Source organism: Cherax quadricarinatus, chromosome 97 (assembly GCF_038502225.1).
Source record: "Cherax quadricarinatus isolate ZL_2023a chromosome 97, ASM3850222v1, whole genome shotgun sequence".
NCBI classification, from domain to species: Eukaryota; Metazoa; Arthropoda; class Malacostraca; order Decapoda; family Parastacidae; genus Cherax; species Cherax quadricarinatus.
Window position 1 is genome coordinate 3,507,853 of NC_091388.1, and position 26,936 is coordinate 3,534,788.

At 38.6% G+C, this 26,936-nt stretch overlaps 1 protein-coding gene across 4 annotated transcripts in view; it reads right to left on the reverse strand.

Annotated features, from left to right (window-relative positions):
• Positions 1 to 102: 102 nt before the first annotated feature.
• Positions 103 to 26,936, reverse strand: part of IKKepsilon (I-kappaB kinase epsilon) — a 96,783-nt gene continuing 69,949 nt past the window's right edge. For all 4 annotated transcript variants that reach the window (XM_070105123.1, XM_070105121.1, XM_070105122.1 and 1 more), the window contains 4 exons: positions 21,878 to 22,064; positions 16,581 to 16,684; positions 13,064 to 13,204; positions 103 to 3,936 (listed from right to left, as the gene is read on the reverse strand). In XM_070105123.1, coding sequence (XP_069961224.1) covers positions 13,084 to 13,204; positions 16,581 to 16,684; positions 21,878 to 22,064 — 412 coding nt within the window. In that variant the 3' untranslated portion in view covers positions 103 to 3,936; positions 13,064 to 13,083. The remainder of the gene's footprint in view (positions 3,937 to 13,063; positions 13,205 to 16,580; positions 16,685 to 21,877; positions 22,065 to 26,936) is intronic.

The following is a 26,936-nucleotide window of genomic DNA, read 5'->3' on the forward strand; positions in this document are numbered from 1 at the left end:
GCCTATATATACTCCCTCCGTCTCTCCTTTTTGTTAGTGTGACTTTGTAAATCGTCCAAGTCAGACCGGAATGTCGTCATAAGCTCCTCCCTCCTATGTGCAGATTATTTGTGTATTGTTCCACTAACGGTATTGTGCCGTTTTTTTTTTTTTGTTATTTATAAACTTATCCAATTTGAAAGTGAATATATTTAGATATTTAGGAGTGGTTGTGTTGGCAGATGGGTGTATGAAAGACAAGGTCAGAAGAAACAAGGGGATAATAGGTAAGTGGTATGTCAAGACATCTGCAACAGGAACAAACTTTATCTATGGAGGCAATAAAGGGTAATATACCCAAGTATAGTAGTACCAATATTTTTATACTGGGATGAAATATTAAGTTTTAATATTGCATCAAGGAGGATAATATTATCACAATCAGAACTACATTGTAAACCTGCCAGTCATACAGCACTGCATCAAGGAGGATATTATTATTACAATCAGAACTACATTGTAAACCTGCCAGTCATACAGCGCTGCATCAAGGAGGATATTATTATTACAATCAGAACTACATTGTAAACCTGCCAGTCATACAGCGCTGCATCAAGGAGGATATTATTATTACAATCAGAACTACATTGTAAACCTGCCAGTCATACAGCGCTGCATCAAGGAGGATATTATTATTACAATCAGAACTACATTGTAAACCTGCCAGTCATACAGCGCTGCATCAAGGAGGATAGAGGCAGTAGAAATATCACATTTGAAAGCAATGTGTGGTGTGAATATTATGCAGAGAATTCAAAGTATAGAAATTAGATGGTGTGGAGTTACCAAATCTATAAACCAGGCTGCTGACAAGGAGCTGTTGAGGTGATTTGAGTATTTAGAGAATAGAACAAAATGGAATGGCCAAGAGAGTGTATAAATCTGGGGAAAAGGAAGGAGGGTCAGGGGTTGTCCCAGGAGGGTTGGAGAAAAGAGGTAGAGGTGGTTTTGAATCCTAGAGGCTTGAACATCCAGCAGCTTACAAAAGTACGTGCAATTGGAGTGAATGGAGATAAGTGGCTTTTATGGCTTGACATACTGTAGGAGTTTTGACCAAGATAACATATATGAAGAGATTTGGGGAAACTAAATGACATGAGTCCTGGAGGAGGGAAGCAGAGTGCCTGCACCCTGAAGGAGGACTGGGGATGTTACAGTTTGGAGTGTCATCTGAACTGTAATATCTGCACACTTCTACCAAGACAGTTATACTTTTTAATGAAGAAATGCAAATATGTGTCCTTTTTTATTTGCCGCTCTAACTTGGTGGGAAATAGTTGCCATGTTAAAAAAAAAAAAATTGTAAACGAGTGTATAAACTAAATTTTAACATTAAGTTTTGTATATAATACTGCAGAGTGAATAATACTAAATCTATATTGTAATTAAATTCAATAGCCAAATTAATTAAATGAAAGCACTAGTGTGATGAAATGAGAAATGTATGAAATACAAGTGCTGCTGTATCATTTATACATGTATACATAGCTAATATATGTGGTATAGTAAATCACTGCATTTAACTCTTTCACTGTCCAGATCCCTGAAGTTAATATTGCTCTCAGTATCCATGTTTTTAAAAAATAAATTTTTTTTCCAAAATGATACAGAATCTTTTTTAGAAGGTGGTGGATCAGACCCTGACCCACCACGAGACCTGGTCTCAGACCGGGCCGTAGGGGGGGGGGGGGCGTTGACCTCCGAAACCCTCTCCAGGTATACTCCAGGTATACAAGTACAAAATCTGATGAAAAACTTATGCAATTATGCAGGAGCAAAGTTAGCAGTCTTGATGCAATTTACGCATCGGTGATTTTGCCCACTTCAAGTCTCATTTTAGGCCAATTTCCATTCCTGCTTTCAACCAAATTCTTAGGTATTTCACTAGTATCCTTAAGTTTTATCAATTGAGCACAAGAAACTGCCCATTCAACTATTTCAATTACCTTATAAAGTACACAGAAGTTGGTAATTTGCCCAATTTTACACAAATTTAAAAAAATACCATTTTAAAAATAGAGTGCAAAATAAGCAATATTGACACTTCTGGCACTAAAATAACTTTTCCTCTATTCATTAATCACATCTCTCCTATATTATACAGTGGACCCCCGGTTTACGATATTATTTCATTCCAGAAGTATGTTCAGGTGCCAGTACTGACCGAATTTGTTCCCATAAGGAATATTGTGAATTAGATTAGTCCATTTTAGACCCCCAAACATACATATACAAACGCACTTACATAATTGGTCGTATTGGGAGGTGATCTTAAACAGGGTGTCCACTGTACTTGCTTTCCACGCTGAATTCATGGTCACAAAAATAGATCTGCTCTGTTTCTCTGATAATAAAATATAACCAGGAATGATTGGTTATGGTGCCCCAATAATTAAATCAGACTTATTAAAAACCTATAAAACAGACTAGTGGTGTAGTGGATCCATCCTTATTAAAATCAGCAAAAAAACAAATATTACTGCTACTTTGAGCTTAATTTGAGGTTACTTCTGGTCCTGAAATCAACCGGAATAATCTCTTTTCAGTTGTTATTTCAGAAGTATGTCTTCCGTTCTATCAAATGATGAAGAAACAACCAATAAAACCATAAAAACCATCCGAGAAAACACCGTAAAGTCACTATTGTGAACCACACACACACAGAGTTTTGTTTTTCACATCATGCAGTGTGTGGGGCAGGATTTTTTATATTATATTAACATTGGTAGAATTAATGACAATATGTTAGTTATAAGGACACAAGTGCAACTAATGTGTCATTTTATTGTGGCAACGTTTCGCTCTCCAGGAGCTTCGTCAACCTCCTGGAGAGCGAAACATTGCCACTATAAAATGTCACATTAGTTGCACTTTTTACCTAACATTAAACACACTTACCGCAAAGACCCATTTTCTCATATCTAGGCCAAAATTTGCCATTCACAGGTCATCTGAGTGAGCTGAGCTTATCATGCAGACCTACGTGAAAGACCCTGAGCTCAATGATGTACAGTGCAACCTCGGCACTCGAGCTTAATTCATTCCAGAAGGCTGTTTGAGTGCCGATCTGTTCAAGTATAGAACGAATTTTTCTCTATCAATTTTCTTTTTGGTTTGCTGTTAACACTAACCTTCTTAGGCCCGATGGTGACGTACAAATAATGAAAAAAAAATAAATGTGAAGAAACATGATATACCTAGTTTACAGCAAAGTTCTGGCAGGTTGTGTTTGTTTGGTCAAGTGCCAAGCAAATGGTCGACTACCGAGCAATTTGTTTACCGAAAAAAGCATTCGAACACCAAATTTTTTGATCACAGAGCTGTTCAAGTACCGAGGTTCCACTGTAGTCCTACGGACAGTGAAAGGGTTAAGCAGATACAAAGGTAAGCCTCTGACTGTAGAAAAAAACACAGGTACAGAACAAACTGTTATTGTGACAATGTTTTGCTCTTGTCTGGAGTTTTACACAAAGAAATATAGTTGCAATAAAATCTTGCACTATCCATGCAACAATATAACTATCCATGCAACAATATAACTGAATGCAACTGACAACATACAATTTAAAGAGGAAACCTCAGGTAACATTACAATCGCTCCCAAACCATTATCAAATCACAACTAATGTGGATCCACGACAAACTGACGCACAATCTAAAGTCCCCATGGTATTGCAACGTTTTTCTCCCTAACTGAATAGAATTCATAATTAATAGTGAGTATATGAGCATTTTATTTACAAAATAAGAGATCAGGTAGAGCTTTGGAAAACAAGATGAATATAAAACCAGAAGTAGAGAGGTTCATGATTAATCTGGATGAGCATATGGTTCATAAATCGTCATCCCGTCTCACGGCACCAACTGCTATTGTCCTCTATGAGAATGTCACCGTATCTGTATAAAAAAGAACTGTAAGTCTAAAGTATTCGTTTAAATTTCTCAACAATTTATTAAAAAGATTATTATTAGGACAAACGTAATTTATTCATAACAATTAGCACGCTTATAGATAGTAGGTTGGTAGACAACAACTACCCAGGGAGGTACAGTGGACCCCCGCTTTACGATCACCTCCCAATGCAACCAATTATGTAAGTGTATTTATGTAAGTGCGTTTGTACATGCATGTTTGGGGGTCTGAAATGGACTATTCTAATTCACAATATTCCTTATGTGAACAAATTCGGTCAGTACTGGCACCTGAACATACTTCTGGAATGAAATAATATCGTAAACCGGGGGTCCACTGTACTACCCTTTTGCCAAGTGAGTGTGAAATGGAAACCTGTAATTGTTTTACATGATGTTAGGATTGCTGGTGTCTTTTTTTTGTCATAAATATGTGGGATACCAGGTATATCTTGCTACTTCTACTTACACTTAGGTCACACTACACATGCATGTACAAGCATATATATATATTTCTTTTTTCAACAAACCAGCTGTATCCCACCAAAGCAGGGAGGCCCCCCAAAAAAAAATGAAAGTTTCTCTTTTTAAATTTAGTAATTTATACAAGAGAAGGGGTTACTAGCCCCTTGCCCCCAGCATTTTAGTCGCCTCTTACAACACGCATGGCTTACGGAGGAAGAACTCTGCTCCACTTCCCCATGGAGATAAGAGAAAATAAACAAGAACAAGAACTAGAAAGAAAATAGAAGAAAACCCAGAGGGGTGTGTATATACAGTGGACCCCTGACATTTGATGGCATCAACATTCGATGTATCTTAACGCAAAAATTTCACCTCGACATTCGATCGAAAACCCGCTATTCGATATGATTCGTACGAGACGTGTCCACGTGTGGCCTAAACTGCCCCGTGTATGCCAGTGTTTACAAGCCAGCCAGTGTACGCGCATCTAAGGATACATTCGGTACCTTCCATATTATCACTGTTTTTGGTGCAAGTTTCTGCAAAATAAGTAACCATGGGCCCCAAGAAAGCTTCTAGTGCCAACCCTTCGAGAAAAAAGGTGCTAATGACTATTGAAATGAAGAAAGAGATAATTGCAAAGTATGAAAGTGGAGTGCATGTGTCGGAGCAAACCAGGTTGTATAGTAAACTCCAATCAACCATCTCTACTATAGTGAGCAGGAAAATGGCAATCAAGGAAGCTGTTGTTGCAAAAGGTGCAACTTTGTTTTCGAAACAGAGATCGCTAGTGTTAGATGTTGAGAGACTGTTATTGGTGTGGATAAATGAAAAACAGATAGCAGGAGAAAGCATCTCTCAAGCAATCATTTGTGAACAGGCTAGGGAGTTGCATGATGATTTGGTAAAGAAATTGCCTGCAACTAGTGGTGATGTGAGTGAATTTAAGGCCAGCAAAGGCTGGTTTAAAAGATTTAAGAATCGTAGTGGCATACACAGTGTGGTAAGGCATGGTGAGGCTGCCAATTCGGACCACAAAGCGGCTGAAATTTTTTTTTTTTTTTTTAACAAGTCGGCAGTCTCCCACCGAGGCAGGGTGACCCAAAAAAAAAAGAAAGAAAATCCCCAAAAAGATAATACTTTCATCATCATTCAACACTTTCACCACACTCGCATGAATTCAAGGAGTACATAGAGGCTGAAGGATTGAAACCTGAACAAGTGTTTAATTGTGACGAAACAGGCCTGTTTTGGAAGAAATTGCCAAGCAGGACCTACATTACTCAGGAGGAAAAGGCACTCCTAGGACATAAGCCTATGAAAGACAGGCTTACTCTTCTGATGTGTGCCAATGCTAGTGGTGACTGCAAAGTGAAGCCTTTATTGGTGTATCACTCAGAAACTCCCAGAGCGTTCAGGAAAAACAATGTCCTCAAGGCTAATTTGTGCGTGCTGTGGAGGGCAAACAGTAAGGCATGGGTCACTAGGGACTTTTTCTATGACTGGTTACACCATGCATTTGCCCCCACTGTGAAAAATTACCTCCTGGAAAATAAATTGGATCTTACGTGCCTCCTGGTATTAGACAATGCTCCTGGTCATCCTACAGACGTGGCAGAGCGACTTTCTGGGGACATGAGCTTCATTAAGGTGAAGTTTTTGCCTCATAATACCACTCCTCTCCTGGAGCCCATGGACCAGCAGGTCATTTCCAACTTCAAGAAACTGTACACAAAAGCTATGTTTGAAAGGTGCTCTGTAGTGACCTCAGAAACTCAACTGACTTTAAGAGAGTTTTGGAAAGATCATTTTACCATCCTCAATTGTGTAAACATTATAGGTAAGGCTTGGGAGGAAGTGACTAAGAGGACATTGAACTCTGCTTGGAAAAAACTGTGGCCAGAATGTGTAGACAAAAGGGATTTTGAAGGGTTTGAGGCTAACCCTGAGAATCCTATGCCAGTTGAGGAATCCATTGTGGCATTGGGGAAGTCCTTGGGGTTGGAGGTTAGTGGGGAGGATGTGGGAGAGTTGGTGGTGGAGGACAGTGAAGAACTAACCACTGATGAGCTGCTAGATCATCTTGAACAGCAAGAGGGCAGACCTGAGGAAACTGCTTCGGAGGAGGGGAGAGAGAAATTGAAGAAGTTGCCTACTTCTAAGATAAAGGAAATGTGTGCAAAGTGGCTTGAAGTACAAACCTTTTTTGGTGAAAATCACCCTGACACAGCTACTGCAAGCCGTGTTGGCAGCCTGTACACTGACAATGTTGGGAACCACTTTAGGAAAGTCATAAAGGAATGAGAGGTACAGGCCTCTATGGACAGATATGTTGTGCGACAGAAGTCCAGTGACTCTCAAACTGGTCCTAGTGGCATTAAAAGAAGAGGGGAAGTAACCCCGGAAAAAGACTTGATACCTCAAGTCCTAATGGAAGGGGATTCCCCTTCTAAACAGTAACACCATCCACACTCTCCCCTCCTCCCATCCCATCAATCATCACCAGATCTTCATTAAAAACAAGTGTCAATTATTCTAGTGTTATTAATCTAATGTTATTGTTGTTATTGTAATTATTATATTGCATTAAACTTAATATTTCATGTGGTAAATTTTTTTTTTTCATACTTTTGGGTGTCTTGCTCATATTAATTTGATTTCCATTATTTCTTATGGGGAAAATTAATTCGACTTTCGATATTTTTGACATTCGATGAGCTCTCAGGAACGGATTAATATCGAATGTCGGGAGTCCACTGTATATGCTTGTACATGTATGTGTAGTGTGACCTAAGTGTAAGTAGAAGTAGCAAGACATACCTGAAATCTTGCATGTTCATGAGACAGAAAAAAGACACCAGCAATCCTACCATCATGTAAAACAATTACAGGTTTCCATTTTACACTCACTTGGCAGGACGGTAGTACCTCCTTGAGCGGTTGCTGTCTACCAACATACTACCTACAACAAGCATGTAGTATATATATATGTAAACACCCATATGCCAGGAGCAAGGGGCTGGTAACCCCTTCTCCTGTATAAATTACTAAATTTAAAAAGAGAAACTTTTGTTTTTCTTTTTGGGCCACCCTGCCTTGGTGGGATACGGCCGGTTTGTTGAAAGAAAAAAAAAAACCCATCTGGGTTTTCTTCTATTTTCTTACTAGTTCTTGTTCTTGTTTATTTCCTGTTATCTCCCGTTATCTGTTATCTCCTGTTGTCTCCCGAGTTTGACGTTGATTCAACTTATGCCAATTCACTATTATGCATTGTCCTGTGTATTTGATTTACCTATAACCTATTTTTTTCTCAACAAACCAGTTGTAACCCACCGAGGCAGGGCGCCCAAAAAAGATTTTATTTTGAAGTCACCTGCCAATCCTGATTGGCTAAGTTTTTGAGAAAAAATACTTTCTTAAAACAAGTTAAAAATTTGCTAAATTTACATGAAACAGCATTAAAATGTGCTAAATTTACACAAAACAAGCTAAAATGTGCTAAATGTACAAGAAACATTGCTAGAACATGCTAAATTTATGCAAAACTGCACTAAAATGTACTAACACTATTAGTTACAAAGATAACACATTATTTATTTATTTATTTATTTATTTATTTATTTATTTATAATTTGAGCACACTTACAGAGGTACAAAAAAAAAAAAATACAGATAAGAGCAGCATGCCAAAGCCACTTATACTATGCATAGCATTACGGGCTGGCTTAAAATTAACTTAAGATTAACTAAGCAATGATGAAATCAGTGAAAAACATTAATGTAAACTGATTACTATAAAGCACAAGTGAGTATTACAAAGACAGGTCATATGGTTGCATGCATTGTTGTAAATTCAGTAGAATGGAGTATTCTGTTAGGTAGTGAATTTAAAAAATAATAAAGTTAGATTGGGTTTTAGGTTTAACATTTATGTGATATAATTGTGAGAAACATTTAAGATATACAATTTATAAGGTTCAGTTATTCAGTATTTATTTGGTTTTGGGTGAGTAAGTGATCTTTGAGAAGAGACTTGAATTTATAAACAGGTAGTGTTTCTTTTATATTTACAGGTAATGAATTCCAGATTTTAGGGCCTTTTATGTGCATTGAGTTTTTGCATAGCGTGAGATGGACACGAGGAATATCAAAGAGTGATCTGTGCCTTGTGTTATGGTCATGTGTTCTGTTGAGGTTGGCAAGGAGATGTTTGAGGGGAGGGTTAATATCAGAGTTGAGTGTTCTATGTATGTAATAGGTGCAGTAATAAGTATGGATGTTTTGTATGGTGAGTAGGTTGAGTGTATTGAATATTGGTGGAGTGTGCTGCCTGTAGTGAGAATTTGTTATCATTCTAACTGCAGCCTTTTGTTGGGTAATTAGTGGTCTGAGATGGTTACTTGTTGTTGAGCCCCATGCACAAATTCCATAGGTGAGATAGGGGTAAATAAGAGAGTGATATAGGGCCAGGAGGGCTGACTGTGGAGCATAGTACCGTATCTTCGATAGTATGCCTACAGTCTTGGAAATTTTCTTAGAAATTTGTTGTATATGTGTATGAAATTTGAGTCTATTATCAAGGTGGATTCCTAAGAATTTTCCCTCTGTTAGCTTTGTGATAGGTGATCCGTTTATCATTATGTTAAGAGGGACATCTGTAGCTCTGTTACCAAACTGAATGAAGTAGGTTTTGTCAATGTTTAGTGTAAGTTTGTTAGTACTCATCCAGGTAGATATTTTCTGTAATTCGGTATTTACAGTATTGGCTAGCGTGACTGGGCTCGGGTGGGAGAAGACGTATGTTGTGTCATCAGCAAATAGTGTGGGTTTGAGTAATTGAGAAGCATTTGGTAGGTCATTTATGTATAGGAGAAAGAGAAGAGGGCCAAGGACACTTCCCTGTGGGACACCAACTGTAATTGGTTGTGCAGAAGAGTTTGCCCCATTTGCGTACACATATTGGCTTCTGTTGCTGAGGTATGACTTGAGGTAGTTGAGGGAGTGCCCTCTTATACCATAGTGTGATAATTTTACGTGGAGCAAGTCATGGTCAACTGTATCAAAAGCTTTACGTAAGTCAATGAAGATCCCCAGTGGGACTTCTTTTTTCTCTATTGCAGTGTATATATGTTCTAGCATGTGTATAATAGCATCATTAGTATTTTTATTAGGCCTGAATCCAAATTGGCAGGGGTTGAGTATGTTTTGGGAGATAAGGTAGGAGTAGATTCGTTTATGAATTAATTTTCCGAAGATTTTTGAGAGAGGGTGTAAGTTGGATATTGGCCTATAGTTATTCAACTCTGTTTGGTCTCCTCCTTTGTGGATCGGGGTGACCCTTGCTATTTTGAGTACTGTAGGGAAGGTGGAGGATTCAATGGATTTGTTAAAGAGTGTTGCAATGATTGGTGATAGCACTTGTGACACTTTTTTGTATATAAAGGGTGGTAAGGTATTTAAATCTCCTGCCTTGTTTTTTAGTGCGTTGATAATAAGGGAGACTTCGTATGGGTTAGTCGGAGCTAGGAACAGTGTGTTCGGGTAGTTGCCGGTGAGGTAGTCATTTGGTGGGGTATCTGAGCTTGGGATTTTATTGGCAAGGTTTTGTCCTATAGTGGAGAAGAAATCATTGAGTCTGTTTGCTGTTTCTGTTGGTGGGAGTTGGGGTTCATCTGATTTTGCTAATTTTATTTCGCTATTTCGTGATATCTTTTTTGTTCCCAGAATTTCTGATAGGGTTTTCCAGGTCTTTTTTATATCACCTCGTAAGTTGGATAATCTGTTCTCATAATATGCATTATTCTCACTCTCTAGCACACAGGAGATTATTCTAGACCTGCTAAATCCCAATCAACTATTTCTTCCTCACCTTGTGTAACCATTTCTTGTTGTGAGTGGTTGTGTTCTCTGTCTACTCACCGTCTCAGTGCGTCAGAGTGTATTTGTTTATAGCTACAACTGCACATTGATTTATTATGGTTTTTCATGAATTTAAAAAATATTTCATGTTTATGTTTTTAACCCGTAAACGGTCCAGGCAGATCTACGTTCACATGTGTAGTGCTCCAAAAGTAGATCTACGTTTTTCTTACATATTTTCAAATATAAAAAAAAAGTAGATCAACGTTTTTTTACACATTTTCATATGTAAACAAAAAAAAAGATCTACTTTTTTTACATACTTTCAAATGTTGAAAAAACGTATATATACGTTTGGACAGTTTACAGGTTAAACCTTTCAGGGTCCAGAGGCCAAATTTCAAAGTGCGCACCAGGGTCCAAGAATTTTCAAAAAATAATTTTGTTATTTTTTCTAATGAAATGGTAGAGAATCTTTTTCTGAAGGTAATAAAACAAAAAGTACGAAATTTGATAGAAAATTGACAAAATTATGCTCTCGCAAATTTTGATGTGTCAGCGATATTTATGCATCGGCGGTTATGCCGACTTTGACTCCCATTTTAGGCCAATTACCTTATTCCAGTTGACCAAATTTTTAGCTATTTCACTAATATTACTTCTATTCTATCGATTGAGCACAAGAAATTGCCAATTCAGCTGTTTCAACTACAAAATAAAGTGACCGGAAATTGGTAATTTTGCCAATTTAATGCAAAGTTCAAAATATTCCAATTTCAAAATAGGGTCCAGAATAAACAATGCAGACATTCCTGGCACTAAACTAACATTTCCTCTGTTCATAAGTTATGTTTTCAGACTTTACAAATGAATTCCATTTTGATTTTTTATTCACATAATGAATTTTTATTCAAACCAAAAAATAGAAGATTTACTGTCATGCAATATTGTAATAATTGTATAAATAATATCAGCACATTTTTTTTTTTTTTTTTCAACAAGTCGGTCGTCTCCCACCGAGGCAGGGTGACCCCAAAAAAAAGAAAGAAAATCCCCAAAAAGAAAATACTTTCATCATCATTCAACACTTTCACCACACTCACACATTATCACTGCTTTTGCAGAGGTGCTCAGAATACAACAGTTTAGAAGCATATACGTATAGAGATACACAACATATCCCTCCAAACTGCCAATATCCCAAACCCCTCCTTTAAAGTGCAGGCATTGTACTTCCCATTTCCAGGACTCAAGTCCGACTATATGAAAATAACCGGTTTCCCTGAATCCCTTCACTAAATATTACCCTGCTCACACTCCAACAGATCGTCAGGTCCCAAGTATCATTCGTCTCCATTCACTCCTATCTAACACGCTCATGCACGCTTGCTGAACATATTTGTGAACATATATTAGACCCACCAGCTGGTGTGTATTAGACATGTCAGTTCATTTGTTTACAATTGGACATTGACAAAAATTTAACATTTCCGCTACTTTGAGCTCAGTTTCAAGCCATTTCCAGTGCTAAAACCAATCAAAATCATCTCTATTTCTGTAATATATCTTCCATTCTATCAAATGAGACCAAGAAATTGCAAATACAACTATAAAAAACATATGAAAAAACACTGCAAAGTCGCTGTTTTAATCCAAAATTACGGTCTCATTTTTTCTCTCATTATGCAGTGTGTGCTGCAGGATTTTGTTTTATGTGGTGCACACATACCACATAGATGTATTCTCTCATATCTAGACCCAAATTTACCACTCACAGCTTATCAGAGTGAGCTGAGCTCATGGCGTAGATCTACGGTTTGGACCCTCAATGTAAAGCCGTAGATCTACGGCACGGACCCTGAAAGGGTTAAGCGTATTGATTCTACTATTTAATAAGTATAGGATTTACTTTTTTTTTCTTTTTAGTAGGCCATACAGGAAAAGGGGTTTAATAACCTAGATGATGGAGGGTCGAATCCCGTCCCGTTCCTCTCACCTAGCGCTGACCAGTGAGTGAGGTGAAACTGTTGAATGGTGATGAAAGTATTTTCATTTTGGGGATTTTCTTTCTTTTTGGGTCACCCTGCTTAGGTGGGAGATGCCCAGCTTGTTGAAAAAAAAAAAACATTTACTATAATGCAGGCAATTGCATTATTGTAATAGTAATTGTATAAATAATGTCAGTGCAGTGGTGAGCACATATTAGACTGGCCAATTGGACACATTAGACATGTGATGTAATTACTGTCCTTTGGAATACTGACAAGTCAAATATTTCTGCTACTTCGAAATTAATTTCAAGCTACTTCCAGTCCCCAAACTAATCAAATTTCTGTAAGATATCTTCCTTTCTATCAAATGAAACCAAGAAACTGAGAATAAAACTGGCATTTTAGTTGCTTCCTGGAAGAAACTAAAATGCCGGAGTGTGAGCAAGGTAACATTTATGAAGGGATTCAATGAAACTGCTTAGCTGGACTTGAGTCCTGGAGGTGGGAATTACAGTGTCTGCACTCTGAAGGAGGGGTGTTAATGTTGCAGTTTTATAACTGTAGTGTAAGCACACCTTTAGCAAGACAGTGATGGAGTGAATGATGATGAAAGTGTTTCTTCTTTTTCAGGTTACCTTACCTTGATGGGAAATGACCAATGTACATGCGCTAATAAAAAGAAATTTCACTTATGGGTTTGCTGGAATGCAACCTCATTGTAAGTTGAGAATCACTTTTATACCGTTTAGTTTGTATGATAAATGATGGTTAGTATTGAGTACAGCAAATATACATACAAGAATACAATCGTTGAACCTCATTGGTCATCAGGTGTTGGATTAGTTAAGGCTGTTAGTCGTTGAAATCGTTTGATGATTGTTCCGTTCTCCTCTAGAAGCTTCATCACTTCCTCTTGTGCCTCACACATCTCATGCAAACTATACATTATGAAACAATATAAAATATTAGTGTACAAGTTTATGCAAAATTACTAAATTTAAAAAGGAAAACTTTAGTTTTTCTTTTTGAGTCACCCTTAAAAAAAAAAATTTCTTATATTATTAGAAAAAACATATAAAGTGTACAATAAAATCTATGAGATTTAGTATTCTAACAGTAAAATAATGGATTTTTAGTCAAAATATTTTAATATTACCTAGGTAGTAGGTTGGTAGACAGCAACCGCTCAGGGAGGTACTACCGTCCTGCCAAGTGAGTGTAAAACTGAAGCCTGTAATTGTTTTACATGATGGTAGGATTGCTGGTGTCTTTTTTTTTTCTGTCTCATAAACATGCAAGATTTCAGGTACATCTTGCTACTTCTACTTACACTTAGGTCACACATATATATACACACCCCTTTGGGTTTTCTTCTATTTTCTTTCTAGTTCTTGCTCTTGTTTATTTCCTCTTACCTCCATGGGGAAGTGGAACAGAATTCTTCCTCCGTAAGCCATGCGTGTTGTAAGAGGCGACTAAAATGCCGCGAGCAAGGGGCTAGTAACCCCTTCTCTTGTATAAATTACTAAATTTAAAAAGAGAAACTTTTGTTTTTCTTTTCGGGCCACCCTGCCTTGGTGGGATACGGCCGGTTTGTTGAAAGAAGAAAGAAAAATATTTTAATATTAGTGTTAAGTAGGAAACAGTCCTAAATAACATCATTTTCAATTTAATTCTGCTACATCAGTTGCTGTCCAACAAGGCAGAGTGACCGGGATAATAAAACACTACCAATTTCCAAATTTTGTGAAAATATTGCCACAAACTGCCAGCTAAATGTTAATTCCTATATATGTATGTAACTATGTTAAGCACAATATATATATATATAGGTAACTATGTTAAGTCCTATATGTATGTAACTATGTTAAACCCTATATGTACATATCTATGTTAAGTCCTATATGTACGTAACTATGTTAAACCCTATATGTAACTATGTTAAGCCCTATATGTACATATCTATGTTAAGTCCTATATGTATGTAACTATGTTGGTTTAGAAAGACACGTAAGCAAACACTATAACATATTTATTAGAAAACGTTTCGGTCCTGGGACCTTGATCACTTCTGAGAAGTGATCAAGCTCCCAGGACCGAAACGTTTTCTAATAAATATGTTATAGTGTTTGCTTACGTGTCTTTCTAAACCAACTTGTCGGTATTTATTACCAAGGTTTATACCATGTAACTATGTTAAACCCTATATGTAACTATGTTAAGCCTTATATGTACATATCTATGTTAAGTCCTATACGTATGTAACTATGTTAAACCCTATATGTAACTATGTTAAGCCCTATATGTACATATCTATGTTAAGTCCTATACGTATGTAACTATGTTAAACCCTATATGTAACTATGTTAAGCCCTATATGTACATATCTATGTTAAGTCCTTTCTTTCTTTCTTTCAACACACCGGTCATATCCCACCGAGGCGGGGTGGCCCAAAAGGAAAAACGAAAGTTTCTCCTTTTACATTTAGTAATATATACAGGAGAAGAGGTTACTAGCCCCTTGCTCCCGGCATTTTAGTTGCCTCTTACAACACGCATGGCTTACGGAGGAAGAATTCTGTTCCACTTCCCCATGGAGATGTTAAGTCCTATATGTATGTAACTATGTTAAACCCTATATGTAACTATGTTAAGCCCTATATGTACATAACCATGTTAAGCCCTATATGTATGTAACTATGTTAAGCTCTATATATACATAACTATGCAGAACAACCATTGTGTAAAAATAGTGAAATTCCAAGTGCTTTCGTGACTTGATAGTTCCTTGATAATGTAAGAAGTCACGGAAGCATTTGGAATTTTATTATTTTCTCACAGTGGTTGTTGTGCATATTGTGATACCACCTGTTTACTGTGATCTTATTGCATCGTACATAAATATGTTAAGCCCTATATGTATGTATGGTAAGCCCTATATGTACGTAACTATGTTAAGCCCCATATGTAAGGAACTCTTCCTCCTGTATAAATTACTGAGTATAAATAGTAGAAAATCTCCATGGGGAAGTGGAACAGAATTCTTCCTCCATAAGCCATGCGTGTTGTAAGAGGCGACTAAAATGCTGGGAGCAAGAGGCTAGTAACCCCTTCTCCCGTATAAATTACTAAATTTAAGAGAAACTTTCATTTTTCGTTTTGGGCCACCCTGCCTTGGTGGGATACGGCCGGTGTGTTGAAAGAATGAAGAAGAAAATAGTAGAAAACTCCACAGGAGAGTGGAACAGAATTCTTTCTCCATAAGCCATGCGTGTTGTAAGAGATGACTAAAATGTCAGGAGCAAGGGGCTAGGAACCTCTTCTCCTGTATACATTACTAAAGTTAAAAATAGTAACTTTTCTTTTTCTTTTTGGGCCACCCTGCCTTGGTGGGATATGGCCAGTTTGTTGAAAGAAGGAGAAGAAACAGTAGAAAAACTTTCTGAAAGTATTTCTTCTTTTTCAGGTCATGCTGCCTTAATGGGAGATGCCCGGTGTGTTAAAAAAATAAATTACAGGAATAAGCCACATGCTATTAATGAGTGTTGTTGAAAACTGTATAAAATACCGTTTTTCACGTTGAAGTATCTGTGGAGACAAAAAATGTTATCCATGGAGGCAAAGAAGGGAATGTACGAAGTACAGTGGGTGTGAAACTTGGGTTGCAAATGCTGCAGCGAGGGGGTGGCTGGAGGCAGTGGAGATGTCCTGTCTATGGGCAATGTGTGGTGCAAATATGCAGAGAATTCATAGTATGGAAATTAGGAGGTGTGGAATTATTAAAAGTATTAGTCAGAGGGCTGAAGAGGGGTTTTTGAGGTGGTCTGATCATTTAGAGAGAATGGATCAAAGTAGAATGACTTGGAGAGCGTATAAATCTGTAGGGGAAGGAAAGCGGGGTAGGGGTCGTCCTCGAAAAGGTTGGAGGGAGGGGATAAAGGAGGTTTTGTGGGCGAGGGGCTTGGACATCCACTAAGCATGTGTGAGCGTGTTAGATAGGAGTGAATGGAGATGAATGGTTTTTGGGACCTGACGAGCTGTTGGAGTGTGAGCAGGGTAATATTTAGTGAAGGGATTCAGGAAAACCTGTCAGGCAGACTTGAGCCCTGGACATGGGAGGTACAGTTCCTGCACTCTGCAAGAGTAGAGACAGTTGCAGCTTGGAGGAGTATTTGAACTGTAGTATCTGCACACCTCTGACAAAACAGTGATGAAGTAAATGATAGTGAAAGTGTCTTTTTTCAGGTCACCCTATATCTCAGTGAGGGACAGTCAGTGTTTTAAAAAAAATATTGCTCACAGTGAAATACTCACGTAAGCTTGACTTTAGCCTTATTAATGTCTTCTTTCTTGGACTTCTGACTATCCTTAGTATCACTGGACTTCTTCGATGTCTTTGCTCCCCCAGATTCCTGAATCTGGAAAACGAAGAATCACAACACTGCTGTAATAATAGAGAGTGGACACCTAATGCAAAAATTATTTTACAATTTACAAAAATTTTAATTTGTACTTTTTATCACACTGGCCGTCTCCCACTGAGGCAGGATGATCCGAAAAAGAAACGCTTTCACCATCATTTACTCCATCCCAGTCTTGCCTGAGGCATGTAGATACAGGTACTCCTCACTTAACAACCGTGTTCCATTCCTAAGAGTAGGTTGATAAGCGAATTGGTCGTTAAGTGAGAAGCATACTGTACTGGTAGTGAGTTTGTGTCAACCATCTTTAAATATTGTTTTAATGTCACCTTTCCACAATTTATAACATTTCTGGTATATTAAAAATAGAACTGGGCATCAAGGAAAGGAAACAACCAATATTTTCACCCCTTCACTGGGTATCAAACCCTGACTCTCACCGTGTGAGGTGAGAGCTTTTGCCACCAGGCCACAGGGCACCATGGGTTCAAACCATCACCTGTTCCCTGGTTTGGTTGTCATTTTGTGCAGTATTAAAGGAACTACTAAAAACTCACATGTAAGTTTATACAACATAGTAAGAAAATAATACTGCAATATGCAATAGACTGAGTAATACCACAGTGCAATATGCAACAGAATAATACCATGACTAACAGCTAGAGAAGTCTGCATTAAATCCTTTAACTGGTAAATTAATAATTTAGCAATTTCTGCCCTGGAAATGTACCAAGAGAAAAAAAGATTCTTAGCATTGCTACATGGCCACCATTAAATACTAGGTGGCCACCAGTCAATACTACACGGTCAGCAGTCAATACTACATGGCTCACGAAATTGTAATGACACGTAATCCCCGCCCGTGGTATGGTTTACTACATGGCCACCAGTCAATATTATGTGGCCACCAGTCAATATTACATGGCCACCAGTCAATATTACATGGCCACCAGTAATATTATGTGGCCACCAGTCAACACTACCTGGTCATCAGTCAATATTACATGGCCACCAGTCAATATTATGTGGCCACCAGTCAACACTACCTGGTCATCAGTCAATATTACATGGCCACCAGTCAGTATTATGTGGCCACCAGTCAATACTACATGGTTTTTCTTTATTAAAACTGTAGAAGATTTAAGTGTTTAATACATAACCCTTTGAGGGTTTCGGCCGTACTAGTACGGCTTACGCAACAGGGTTTTTGACGTACTAGCGCGCCTAAATTCTAACGCCCTCAAATCTAGTGGGAGAAAGCTGGTAGGCCTACATATGAAAGAATGGGTCTATGTGGTCAGTGTGCACAGTATAAAAAAAATCCTGCAGCACACAGTGCATAATGAGAAAAAAAAACTTTGACCGTTTTTTTGGAATAAAACAGCGACTTTGCACTGTATTTTCGTATGGTATTTATTGGTGTATTCTAGTTTTCTTGGTCTCATTTTATAGAATGGAAGACATATTACAGAAATTGAGATGATTTTGACTGGTTTTACAATGAAAAGTACCTTGAAATTGAGCTCAAAGTAGCAGAAATGTTCGATTTTTACCAAAGTTCAAAAGTAAACAAATCATGCCAAGCGTCCAATACACGTCAACTGGTGAGTCTAATATTCTTTTGCAAGTGCACCAATATTATTTATACCATTTTTTACACTAATGCAGTAGTCTGCATAACAGTAAATCTTCTATTTTTTGTGAGAATAAAAATTCAAAGTGGAAAGCAAAAGAATGTAAGAGGGGCCTTGAGACGTGACTAATGAACAAAGGAAATGTCATTTTAGTGCCAGGAATGTCTTTCTTGTTTCTTCAGGACCCTATTCGGAAATTGGCATCTTTTGAAATTTGTGTGAAATTGGCAAAATTGCTAAATTCTGACCACTGTACTGGATAGTTGAAATTGGTAAATAGGTGGTTTCTTGCACTCATTCGATAGAAAAAATGGAGTTCTAGCGAAATATTCATGTTTTTTGTCGACTAGTGCAGTGGAATTGGCCGAAAATGGGGCTCAAAGTGTGCAAAATCGCCGATGCGTAAACATCGCCGAGACCGCTAACTTCGCGAGAGCATAATTCCGTAAGTTTTCCATCAAATTTCATAATTTTGGTGTCATTATGATCGAGAAAAGATTCTCTATCTTTTCATAAGAAAAAATTATTTGTTTTTTTTAAATTTGGCCGACCCTGAGAACGAGTCTCGGAGAGGGCCTGTCGACCCTCAACAAGCATGACTTAAGTCATGCTTGTTGAAAGGGATGGCATTGTTTCTGTGGAGAAACTGACCAAGACACTGTCACTGTTGTTGAAAATGGTATAAAATACTGGAAACATATTGTTCCAGACCATGGAACTGAACTCTTCTCCAGGTTGAGGGACTGACCACCTTGTTTCAGACCATGAAGTTTAACTCTTCTCCAGGCTGAGGGACTGACCACTTTGTTCCAGACCATGAAGTTGAACTCTTCTCCAGGCTGAGGGACTGACCACCTTGTTCCAGACCATGGAGCTGAACTCTTCTCCAGGCTGAGGGACTGACCACCTTGTTCCAGACCATGGAGTCCAACTCTTCTCCAGGTTGAGGGACTGACCACCTTGTTCCAGACCATGGAGTCCAACTCTTCTCCAGGCTGAGGGACTGACCACCTTGTTCCAGACCATGGAGTCCAACTCTTCTCCAGGCTGAGGGACTGACCACCTTGTTCCAGACCATTAAGTTGAACTCTTCTCCAGGCTGAGGGACTGACCACCTTGTTCCAGACCATGGAGTCCAACTCTTCTCCAGGCTGAGGGACTGACCACCTCAAATACTTTTTCTCCAAGGTTGATGGACTGATTACATCATCTTTATTTAATCACTACTGCTGCCTCTGTATTTGACTGAAGAGGCCTACTGTGTAGGCAAAATATTTCACCAATAAAGATACCCAGCTGTTGCACGTGTGTCTTAATCGTGAATCAAGTGTTTCACAGGAAGCGATTAAGTCGTTATGTTTCAGGCTCATACAACACAACTGGGTAATTTACACATATGTTACTACGTATGATAATTTGTGCAACTATATTTTTGTATTTTTATTTTTAACACGTCGGCCATTCCCCACCGACGCAGGGTGACCCAAAAAGAAAGAAAAACCCAAGAAGAAAGAAAAAATCTTGTCGTCATTCAACACTTTCACCATCACTCATAAATAATCACTATTTCAGAGATTTACTTATACTTGTACTTCAATGCACTTACTTATGCCTTTGCTTTGATATATCCTTCTCTATCTTGGTATATATGACATTCTTAACTTAGAAATGAGTGGTGTTTCTGGCATTTTAATGTACAAACAAGCTGTTTATCAGATGCTTTTGGGAAAAACAAGGATTGAGTGAGTGATGGTGAATATGTTTCCTCTTTTTTCCACACCTTGCCTCTGAGGGAGACAACCAATGTGTTAAAAAAAATTGGTGTATATAAAACAACAGTGCAAAGGATGGTTATGTTTCACACATGTTTGATGTGCTGTTGGAGTGTGAGGAAGGTAACATTTTATGAAGGGATTCAGGGTTAGATGGACTTGAGTCCTGGAGGTGGGAGGTACACTGCCTGTACTCTGAAGGAGGGGTGGAGGTATGTTGCAGTGTTTGAACTGTAGTATATTCACACTTCTGGCAAGACAGTGATGGAGTGAATGACGATGAAAGTATTTTTTTTTTTCGGGTCACCCTGCCTTGGTGGGAAACAGCCGACATGTTAAAAAAAAAAGTATTTGTACCATAATTCAGTATTTAAAAAACATTTAATTGTCCTACATTCCACGTGCGTAACTAGAGATGTGTATAATCTGAAGTATTTCAAACATTCAGGACTTCCTGTACAGGAGCTCCTCCACTTACCATGGTCTGATTTATAATATTTTGACTTTACGATGGTACAAAAGCAGTTACTTTGGAGTGTGTGTGCAAGGATGGTATATAATACCGACAAGATGAAATTAAGACACATGTGCAACATCTGGGTATCATCTTCTGTTGGTATAAACCTTGGTAATAAATACCGACAAGTTGGTTTAGAAAGACACATAAGCAAACACTATAACATATTTATTAGAAAACATTTCGGTCCTGGGACCTTGATCACTGGATCACCTTGATCAAGGTCCCAGGACCGAAACGTTTTCTAATAAATATGTTATAGTGTTTGCTTACGTGTCTTTCTATATCATCTTCTGTATATAGTCCTACTGTCTTCAAGTTATGTCCTAGAATCTGTATTGATAAAGCCACTGGATGGCGAAACATCTACAATAAAGATACCCAGATGTTGCACATGTGCCTTAATTTCATCAATTACTTTGGAGATGAAACTTAAAATAATTATCTCTATACGTATATGCTTCTAAACTGTTGTATTCTGAGCACCTCTGCAAAAGCAGTGATAATGTGTGAGTGTGGTGAAAGTGTTGAATGATGATGAAAGTATTTTCTTTTTGGGGATTTTCTTTCTTTTTTTGGGTCACCCTGCCTCGGTGGGAGACGACCGACTTGTTGAAAAAAAAAAAAAAAAAAAAAAATTATTTGTTTATTTATTCAGCGACAATAATTTCTTTACTTATTTTTTATATCATATTCAACTTCTCATGAAAATGCAAGATTTCAGGTATGTCTTGCTACTTCTACTTACACTTAGGTCACACTACACATACATGTACAAGCATATATATACACACCCCTCTGGGTTTTCTTCTATTTTCTTACTAGTTTTTATTCTTCTTTATTTCCTCTTATCTCCATGGGGAAGTGGAACAGAATTCTTCCTCCGTAAGCCATGCGAGTTGTAAGAGGCGACTAAAGTGCCGGGATCAAGGGGCTAGTAACCCCTTCTCCTGTATAGATAACTAAATTTAAAAAAAGAAACTTTTGTTTTTCTTTTTGGGCCACCCTGCCTTGGTGGGATACGGCCAGTTTGTTGAAAGAAAGAAGAAAGAATATTCGACTTGTGACATTTTCAACTTACGCTGGGTTCGCTAGAACATAACCCCATCGTAAATCAAGGGGCACCTGTACTGCAAAACGCTGTTATCTTTCACGCATATTCATGTTATGACTCAGTAGATTAATGTGTAACTACAGATGTGTATAACTTGAGGTATTTCAACCTTCGAGGGTTTCCTGTACTGTTAAATGAATAATCAAATATTACCTCTGTCTGGAGTCTAGCATCGTCCTGAAGTTTGCGGTCTTTAATGGCTGCCAGAAGTTCAGATAGTGTGTGATGATAGCTGTCTTCAGTGTCACTCAAAGTTGCTTGGAAAGAAGAAAGGATTACCTCGTGTTTCTCAACATCTGCCTTTTCAATTTCTGTCTGGACACGTTGGACTTTTGCGACTCTGAAAGACGTCAAGAAAATATTAGTCTAAAACAATTGAAAAAAGTGAACGCAAATTAGTTCAAGACAGTAATAAATCAATCTGTGTCTCAGTCAATGGTATCTTTGTTCCATGGTAGTACTAATGACATGCATGTCACAATTATTCAAAGAAGAACATATGCAGTAGGACCCCCGTATCCACAGGGAATGTGTTTCAAAGACCTGCCATGGATACTGAAACAGTGGATAGTAGTGAACCCTATATGTAAGTCTTATACATACCTATTATAAAGTTTAATTGCTAAATTATGCAAAATAAGTGGAGAATTATCACTTTTCTTTGATGGGAAGCACTTTACAGCTTCTCTTATGCTTTGAAGAACTGCCAGCTTCTCTACTTTCATGTTTTGGGTCCATTATTATTATTATGCAAAATTAAGAGGTATTTTTGGGCCACAGTAAACCGTGGATAACTGAAACTGCGGATACCGAATCCGTGGATACGGGGGTTTTGCTGTATTTAACAAAACAATTATACTCCATAGGGAAGTGGAGAAGAATTCTTCCTCCATAAACCATGTGTTGTAAGAGGTGACTAAAATATCGGGAGCAAGGTGCTAGTAACCCCTTCTCCTGTATAAATTATTAAATGTAAAAAAAGGAAAAACTTTATAAAAAAAATTTTTTTTTTTGGGTCACTCTGCTTTGGTGGGAAATGGCCGGTGGGAGAACGCCACACAGACCAACTGACATTAGTACAAATCCCATAGATTTTGAAAAAGAAATGGAAAACATGCCCACTCACTCAGCACCTGGACCAGATTCATGGAATGCTCTATTTATAAAGAAGTGCAAAGTACCACTAGCACGAGCCCTCAGTAAGATTAGGGACAAGATTGGCTCACTTAAGAGTAACTCTGGTCAGATCACTGACAGTGATAAGGATATGTGTGAAATTCTCAATACCTACTTCCCCTCAGTTTTCACCCAGGAAAATACAGTGGACCCCCGCATAACGATTACCTCCGAATGTGACCAATTATGTAAGTGTATTTATGTAAGTGCGTTTGTACGTGTATGTTTGGGGGTCTGAAATGGACTAATCTACTTCACAATATTTCTTATGGGAACAAATTCGGTCAGTACTGGCACTTGAACATACTTCTGGAGTGAAAAAATATCGTTAACCGGGGGTCCACTGTACTAGCGATATTCCTGAAATAACAGATTACATAGAACAGGACGATAATAAACTATGCACGATTGCGGTAACTAGTGACATGGTCCTCAGACAAATAGAGAAACTAAAACCTAACAAATCCCCAGGCCCTGATGAACTGTTTGCAAGGGTGTTAAAGGAATGTAAAGAGGAACTTAGCATACCTTTGGCTAATCTTTTTAACATATCACTACAAACTGTCATAGTGCCTGATAAGTGGAAAATGGCAAATGTAATACCTTTTTACAAGGCAGGTGACAGGTCCTTGGCTTCGAACTATAGACCAATAAGCCTTACCTCCATAGTGGGAAAATTTATGGAATCAATAACTGCCAAAGCAATTCGTAGCCGACTTGATAGGCACATAATGATTAATGAATCTCAACACGGTTTTACAAAGGAGCGTTCCTGTCTTACGAATTTACTAACTTTTTTCACTAAAGTGTTTGAGGAGGTAGATCATGATAATGAATATGATATTGTGTATATGGACTTCAGTAAGGCTTTCGATAGAGTTCCACATCAGAGGCTATTGAGAAAACTTAAGGCACACGGAATAGGAAAAATTTTTTCAAGGGTAGAGGCATGGCTGACAAATAGGCAGCACAGAGTTTGCATAAATGGGGAGAAACAGAATGGGGGCACGTCACAAGCAGTGTTCCTCAGGGGTCAGCGTTGGGCCCGTTGTTGTTCATAATTTACATAAACGACATAGATGAGGGAATAAATAGCAACATAAGCAAATTTGCTGATGACACCAAAATAGGCCGTCGAACTCATTCTAATGAGGACACTAGAGCACTCCAGGATGATTTGAAGACTGATGCAATGGTCGGAGAAGTGGCAGATGCAGTTTAATATAGACAAATGCAAAGTTCTAAATGTTGGACAGGACAATAACCATGACACATATAAACTAAATAACGTAGATCTTAATACTACTGATTGTGAAAAGGATTTAGGAGTTCTGGTTAGCAGTAATTTAAAACCAAGACAACAGTGCATTAGTGTTTGCAATAAGCTAACAGAATTCTTGGCTTCATATCTAGAAGTATAAATAAAAGAAGTCCTCAGGTTGTTCTTCAACTCTATATATCCTTGGTTAGTCCTCATCTAGATTATGCTGCACAGTTTTGGTCACCGTATTACAGAATGGATATAAATGCTCTGGAAAATGTACAAAGGAGGATGACAAACTTGATCCCATGTATCAGAAATCTTCCCTATGAGGATAGACTGAGGCCCTGAATCTGCACTCTCTCGAAAGGCGTAGAATTGGGGGGGATATGATCGAGGTGTATAAATGGAAGACAGGAATAAATAAAGGGGATGTAAATAGCGTGCTGAAAATTTCCAGCCAAGACAGGACTCGCAGCAATGGTTTCAAGTTGGAAAAATTCAGATTCAGGAAGGATATAGGAAAGCACTGGTTTGGTAATAGAGTTGTGGATGAGTGGAACAAACTCCCCAAGTACAGTTATTCAGGCTAAAACATTGTGTAGTTTTAAAAATAGATTAGATAAATACATGAGTGAGTGTGAGTTGGACCTGACTAGCTTGTGCTGTTGGGTCTGGTGCCATGCTCCTTCCTTGAGTGGAGGTGACCAGACTGGGTGGGTCATTGGGCTAATCCAGGGGGGGGGGGGGTGTACCTGCTCCGCATGGGTCAGTAGGCCTGCTGCAGTGTTCCTTCTTTCTATGTTCTTATGTTCTTTGGAGAAAGCTTAGATCTAGGTGAAATACCAGAGGCATTAAAGAGTGCAGACATAGCTCCTTTGCACAAGGGAGGTAGTAGAGCACTAGCTAAAAATTACAGGTCAGTAGCCCTAACCTCTCACATCATAAAAATCTTCGAAAGAGTGATGAGACAGCAGGTTACAAATTTCATGGACCAGCACAACCAACATAACCCGAACCAGCATGGTTTTAGAGCAGGACGATCATGTCTGTCACAGCTGCTGAACCATTATGACAGAATTACAGAGGCACTGGAAGACGACCAAAATGCAGATGTGATTTACACAGATTTTGCAAAGGTGTTTGACAAATTATAGGTAGTAGGTTGGTAGACAGCAACCGCCCAGGGAGGTACTACCGTCCTGCCAAGTGAGTGTAAAACGAAAGCCTGTAATTGTTTTACATGATGGTAGGATTGCTGGTGTCCTTTTTTCTGTCTCATGAACATGCAAGATTTCAGGTACGTCTTGCTACTTCTACTTACACTTAGGTCACACTACACATACATGTACAAGCACATATATACACACCCCTCTGGGTTTTCTTCTATTTTCTTTCTAGTTCTTATTCTTGTTTATTTCCTCTTATCTCCATGGGGAAGTGGAACAGAATTCTTCCTCCGTAAGCCATGCGTGTTGTAAGAGGCAACTAAAATGCCGGGAGCAAGGGGCTAGTAACCTCTTCTCCTGTATATATTACTAAATGTAAAAGGAGAAACTTTCGTTTTTCCTTTTGGGCCACCCCGCCTCGGTGGGATACGGCCGGTGTGTTGAAAGAAAGAAAGTTTGACAAATGTGATCATGGAGTGACAGTGCACGAAATGAAGGCCATGGGCATTACGGGTAAGGTAGGCAGACGGATTTTCGGTTTCCTAACACACAGAACACAAAAAGTAGCATTGAACAGGGCAAGATCCAGCATTAGCGAGGTCAAAAGCTCAGTGCCCCAAGGCACTGTCCTGGCACCTCTGCTGTTCCTCATCCTCATAGCAGACACAGACAAAAAAACCCAGCACACTTCTGTATCAGCATTTGCAGATGACACTAAAATAAGCATGAAAGTCAGTACGGTAGAGGACACTGAAAAAGTACAGGAAGACATAAACAGGGTTTTCCAGTGGGCAGTGGAGAACAACATGACGTTCAATAGTGATAAGTTCCAGCTGCTTAGGTATGGAAAGAATGAACTCAAAAGGAGCACTATATACAAAACTCAAGAGGGTCACCAAATAGAATGTAAGGAACACGTAAAAGACCTAGGAATAATTATGTCAGCGGACCTTTCTTTTAAAGACCATAACAAGACAAAGATCACGACAGCCAGAAAGATGGCAGGGTGGGTATTGAGAACTTTCAAAACAAGGGAAATAATGCCGATGGTGACACTCTTCAAATCACTAGTGCTCCCTCACTTAAAATATTGCTCAGTGCTGATGGCCCTGTTCAAGGCAGGAGAAATATCGGAGCTGGAACAAACACAGAGATCGTTTACGGCTCACATTGAGCCTGTAAAGCACCTAAACTACTGGGAACGCCTGCAAGTCTTGAACATGAACTTATTGGAGTGGAGGAGAGAGAGGTACATAATATATACCTGGAAGGTACTCGAGGGCTTGGTCCCAAATCTGCACACTGCCATAACAACATACTGGAGTGAGAGACATGGGAGGAAGTATAAAATAAACCCAGTGAGGAGCAGGGGTGCGGTGGGGACAATAATGGAACACTGTATCAGCATCCGGGGTCCCAGACTTTTCAACATCTTACCAGAAGATATCAGAAACACTGCTGGAACAAGTATAGAAGCCTTCAAGAGAAAACTGGACAAGTATCTTCACCAGGTGCCAGATCAACCAGGCTGTGATGGATATGTGGGGCAGCAGGCCTCCAGCAGCAACAGCCTGGTTGACCAGGCAAGCACCAGACGAGCCTGGCC